At 56.0% G+C, this 5258-nt stretch overlaps 1 protein-coding gene across 1 annotated transcript; it reads right to left on the bottom strand.

Annotated features, from left to right (window-relative positions):
- Positions 1-1120: 1120 nt before the first annotated feature.
- S100A9 (S100 calcium binding protein A9) lies at positions 1121-3787 on the bottom strand. The gene is made up of 3 exons (XM_004454018.5): positions 3642-3787; positions 3077-3239; positions 1121-1513 (listed from the first exon to the last, which is right to left on the bottom strand). The coding sequence occupies exons 2-3, from the start codon at positions 3224-3226 to the stop codon at positions 1271-1273; spliced, it is 393 nt and encodes a 130-aa protein (XP_004454075.1). The 5' UTR covers positions 3227-3239; positions 3642-3787; the 3' UTR covers positions 1121-1270.
- Between the last annotated feature and the right edge of the window lie 1471 nt (positions 3788-5258).

Here is a 5258-nt window from a genome sequence, read left to right as displayed (position 1 = left end):
TGACTGCTAAACTTCCCCTGGATCCCTGAATTCTTATCTAGAGTCTTTGCTCTGGAGAAAGGACTGAAGCACGGACCACAATTTGTACTCTGGTTCTGGTAGGCCCACTGCGATATAGTTGTAACTGGGGGAAGGGACTTTTGGATGAGACTCTCAGGCCAGAGGGCAGGGAGTGATGGCAGAGGAGCCATTCGAATGTGTCTTAAATGAGCAGCCAGGCTACTGTGGAGGCAGCCTAACGTGGGGAGCCCAGGAGTCAGGCCTGGCCATGGGTTTTATAGAGGGGAAACGACTACCTTGCTGCCCTGAGCTCCCAGCTACTGATGGGCCTCTGGTCACCTCGGGCAGGTCAGCTTGTCCTCCAGGCTTCAAATCAGAATCTTCAGGCCTGAAAGCCTCCTTGGAGCCAGCATCTGACCTCCCCCTTGTAATAAGGAGATTTTTAGCTGCAGAGTCAGGACTGGAACCCGTGTCTTATGACTGGCAGGAGGGACTCTACTCTCTGGGTGCTCCTGCCTGGGCTGGGCCGGGCTGGGCCAGGCTCCCTGACTTCTACCCACCTGAGCCCCTCCCTCTGCTCCCACCCAAACACAGAGCTGAGATGCTCGGTTGGTGGGACCTGACTGCACTCGAGATCCACAAATGAGTGTGTGGATCAACACGTATTTGTCTCTGTTCCATTGTCTGGACCATCACTCTGGTTCCCTGCCCCCGAGACCCGGCCCTGCCAAAGTCCATTTTTGGAGCGTTCATGAGTTCAATTAAGAGAGGGTTGACTGTGTAGATGGGTGAAGGCGGTTGCTGGGGGATAGCAGGCAAGCTGAGGGGGTGGGGCAGACCCCCACTCTCTTGCTTCCTGAGGTGACAAGGGCTGATTAGATAGGCTGGATCAGGGAGGTCCTGGGCTGGGTGGGGTGACTGGTTCTGTGTGGAGGGTCCTGAAGTCGGAGGTGAGGAAACGGTCAGAGGAGAGCTCCAGTTGACCCATGCACCGCTGATTCTCATGCTGTCGTTACCAAATGAAAGGGCTGAGCCAAGGTTAAGGGCAGGGCTGCCCAGCACACAGATGCATGAGCAGGAAGGGTGGGGAGAAGGGCAGTGGAAGAAGCCTGAGGAGTGCTGGTGTGGAGAAAGACTTTATTGTTCACCCCAGCCCCCAGGCACACATGACAGCGACACAGCTCCTGAGCTCTTGGGGCTGCAGTCACCTCCCCTTTTCCTTGAGGTGAAGCCCTCCTTGGGACCTGGGAAGGGGGCCTTGGCCTCCTGCTCAGTGGCTGTGGCCGTGGCCATGACCCCCATGGCTATGACAATGGCCCTTGCCACCCTCCCCCCCAGGGACTGGCCCGTGGCTGTGGCCGTGACCATGGCCATCCTTGTGCATCTCCTCGTGGGTCGCATGGATCACCCTTGCAATCAATATGGCATACTCCTCAAAGGACAGAGTCTTGTCTAAGTTTGTGTCCAGGTCTTCCATGATGTGGTTTAAGATCTCGTCGTTCTTCTTCTCCTTCTGTGGGTAGATAGAGAGGGCTGTCAGGGCAGGGTGAGGCCATGCGGGGCACTTGGGGCCCTGCAGATGACCAGGGGGCAAGAGCCCGGGGACACCTGGTCCCATAGGGGCCATGTACAAATTAAAAACGACCACAAATTGAGTACTGGAGGTAGCAGATGCCGGGCATGCACTGGACACTTCCCAGTTTATTCCCCATGGAACCTTATGACCTCAATGTGATAGAAGGAAACACAGGTCAAGTGCTTTACCCAAAGCTTGCTATCTTCCTGGAGGAAGATTTTAGGAGACTCAGCCTTATAAAAGTTCATTACTTTTTTTTTCAGATTGACAGGGGTTAGAAGCAGAAGAGTTGAAACTCAGATCTGTCCCTAGAACCTGGTATTGCCCCATTTCTTCTCCACAAACCTGTCCTTGAGGACAAGTTGATCTCCCTAAGGTGAGCAGAGACCCCTCCAGGCCCTGACATTTATTAGGTAATTAATTAGGGAACTCGTTTCTACCTCATTTCTACCTACTCGGCAGGGAAGCATCTTAGGGAAACAAAATGGTAGGCACTTGGGTGGGGGCTGAGCTGACGTCCCAGGTCAGCACCTTCTAGCTCCAGCAGCACTTCAGCACGCTCTGCTTTCCTGTACGTTCACCCTCAGCAGGCCAGAGAAGTCTCTGTCCCCCACCCCTAGCCCATTACCCTGCTTCTGACAGGAACCAGGGTGGGGGGCAGTGAGTGGGGGGGCGCATGGAGGAGGACCTGCCCAGAGAAGCTGAGGGGCGCACGACCCCCTGGCTGTGCCCTCTCTCATCCGCCCTGACCCAGCACCCTGCCTCCCTGAGAGCTGCGCTTCTCAGGCCGTGAGGCTCCCTAATAGCTTCTGCTCTGGAGCTAGAACGTGACTGAGGACCCAGGTGTCCCATCCCTCTTAGGCCAGGCCTCTGTTTCCCCAAACTCCCCAAATGTGAAAAGGAAAGAAAAGGTTTGTAGAAATACTCCTTATCACATGGACTGTCGATTATTTTGGGAACAAGAAAGAAAAACATTTGCTAAGTGCGTCCTGCGTGCCAGTGTGGGCTGGCGCTTTCCACGTGCATTAGGAAAGTTTTGCTGCTGCAAGTCCCCCTCTGAGTCTGAGTCCCCTCAGCTTCCAGCCAAGGTCATCCTCTGTCCCCACCCTTCTCAACACTCAGGCCTCTGCTCAAGCCCCACCCACTTCAAAGTGGACTTTCCTGTCTCCCCGAGGCCCCCTTGCCCACCCCGCCCAGATGACCCACCCAGCGAAGGCCTTTCCCTCCAGGCCTCACGCTTGGCCTGGCTTGTCCTTGCTGTTTGTCAGCATCTTTGCTGTGTGTCCTCCCGGCTGGGGTTGAGGCTCCCTGGGGCAGGGGCAGGGCCTCTCCCTTCACCACCACATCCCTGCGCCCGGGACAGGGCCTCGCACTCGGAAGGACGGCAGTGTGCAGTCGGTCTTTCTCACTCGGGTGGACTCTGAGCCCCTCCAGCTGCAGAGCACCCCCTTCCAGCCCAAAGCGGGGGGCTGGGCCCGGCCTCCAGGAGTTCAGCCTTACCTTGAGGAAGTTGGGCAGCTCCTTTTTCACCAGCTGCTTGAATTCTTTCTGGTTGAGGGTGTCTGGATTTCCCAGTCGTACAGAGTACTGGTGGAAGACGTTGATGATGGTCTCCACGTAACATTCCATCTGAGTCATTTTTTCCGACATCTTCACTTGCTGTCTGAGGAATGCAAGGCAAGGGTTGATGTGCTTAGAAGAAAATTCTGTCAGCTTCCTTGACTGGGTGCTTGCAAGAAGGAAGGTGAAAAGCATACAAAGCAAAAAGAAAGCAAGGGCTGCGACTTAACTGGGAGAAAATCCTATTTCCATTTGTCACACATGTGTAATAAATTGTTTTTAGAATATCTGGAAAATGCCAAAAAAGCAAAACATTTGAGGACAGGAGGCCCTGGCAGAACATGATGTAAAGAAAATGTGAGGGACCCTTTAAAGTGGGTGGGGTCAATCAAGGAGGGCTTCCAGGAGGAGGGCTTGCAAGGAAGTTGAGTGGGGGGAGAAAAGCAAGGGAGAAAAGAAAGAACTCGCAGGAGGTCCTGGCCCAGGGAGCTGGCCGTGTACTTACCAAAGCCAAGGAGCCAAACAGAAGGGCTTTGACAGAGCAGCGCAGGGCAGACATTTATAGCAGCCGTGGCAGGGGTGCCCGTCGTTCCCTTGGGGATGATTGCTTCACAGGTGAGCAGTGTGGTAACCCTGAGCTGGGCTGGCACTGCCAGGAAGCGGGAACGGGGCATGGGGTGGTACAGGAAGTGTTCACAGCTCTTCTTTCCCTTTTGTGAAATTCCCAGCCATAGGCCCAGAGCTGACTTGGCCGGAAGCAGCTTAGCTACTTCACTTCCCCCTCGCCCAACCTCCTGCGCTGCCCGAGCCAGTGGTCATGGGTCTCTGTGCCTCTCCTCTGGCACCCTTCGCTCTGCAGGAGCCCCCATCGAGCCCCACGTTTCAGGCACTGTCCCATCAGGCCTGCTGGTAGCTGGCGACTCCCGGGAGCCCCACGTCACTCTGTCTCCCGCACGTGGGCAGCCTGTGCGTCCCTCTCAGCTCACTAGTGTGGTCTGAGCCTTCCCTTCTATTTGCCTGACACTGCGCTGAGCGCTCTTGGGAGGTGGGGGTGCGCGTAGGGTCTTAGATTCATAGATGCCCGGGTTAGGTGGCCCTCAGAGGGTCAGTCCCCATGCCATGCAGGTGTGGCACCTGACACCTAGAGAGGGACCTGACCAAGGGCACGTGGCTACTTGGAGACCTAGCAGGAGCGGCCTAGACCCTGGTACCCGGGAGAGGGTGATTCTGACTAAAGCACCCTCTTGCAGTCGGAGTGAGAGATTCTCAGAGTGAATGTGTTTCTAGCAATCCTCATCATCTTCTAATCCCTGCTGCTGAGGTGGGGGCCTGCCCTGCAGGAATGTAGAACCTGATTAGGAGACGGCACTCTGCTGCCCCCTAGTGGGAGATCTCTGCCCCTCCCTGCTACAAGTCTCCAGGCGCAGCCATGTCCCTCCCAGGAACCTGAGGTGTTCAGCAGGTGCACAGGGCCTCTGACGATGGGCACTGTGTGGTCCCCACTCTGGGCACACAGCCCCCTCCCACCTTGTCACCTCCTGGCCTTTGCGCTTGGTGCTCTCACCCCACGGAGCCCTTCCCCAGCTCCCCAGGGTGAAGTCCCCGAGCCCCTCCTGCTACCTCACCTCGGTTTTCCCACTGGGAAACAATCCCGTCCTCTTCTCCACTCCCTGCCATTTATTTTTTTCTCTCTGTCATTCTCACTCTTCACACTTCCTTTCCTGGAGTAGAGGTATTATCATATTTTGCCCAAGTCTAGTAATTGGCTGTAGCCCCCAAGGAAGGTTCCTATTTGAGGCTCGGCAGGTGAGGGACACCTGTGTTCATGCGCGATGATGTGTCCTTACAGGCACCCCCTACACTGCCCTTCCATGGGAGCTTCCCTCACCCCCTCGCTCCTCCCAGGCACCTGGCCTCCACCACAGATGTTTTCCCTCTTCCACTTCTGCACATCCTTTTGCCCAGTCTCCTTCCTGAAGCCTTTCTCACTGCCCCAGCTCCTCCTGCCCTCTCTGCCCACTGCTGGCCCGCAGTAGCCCCTGTGCACCACACCGTGACCCTGGGCTCATCCTGCCTTACATTGCAAGAATGGCATATGAAGTAGTGCCTAAGGGCTCAGAGT

Source organism: Dasypus novemcinctus, chromosome 13 (genome assembly GCF_030445035.2).
Source record: "Dasypus novemcinctus isolate mDasNov1 chromosome 13, mDasNov1.1.hap2, whole genome shotgun sequence".
In the NCBI taxonomy this organism is placed as follows: domain Eukaryota; kingdom Metazoa; phylum Chordata; class Mammalia; order Cingulata; family Dasypodidae; genus Dasypus; species Dasypus novemcinctus.
This window is presented reverse-complemented; position numbering and strand designations above follow the sequence as displayed.

Bases quoted from the DNA above. Each gene is read 5' to 3' on its own strand.
- S100A9 (XM_004454018.5), bottom strand. From the start codon at position 3,226: ATGTCGGAAAAAATGACTCAGATGGAATGTTACGTGGAGACCATCATC. The intron at 1,514-3,076 runs GTAAGGCTGAAC...ATCTACCCACAG, and splicing joins AGCTGCCCAACTTCCTCAAG to AAGGAGAAGAAGAACGACGA.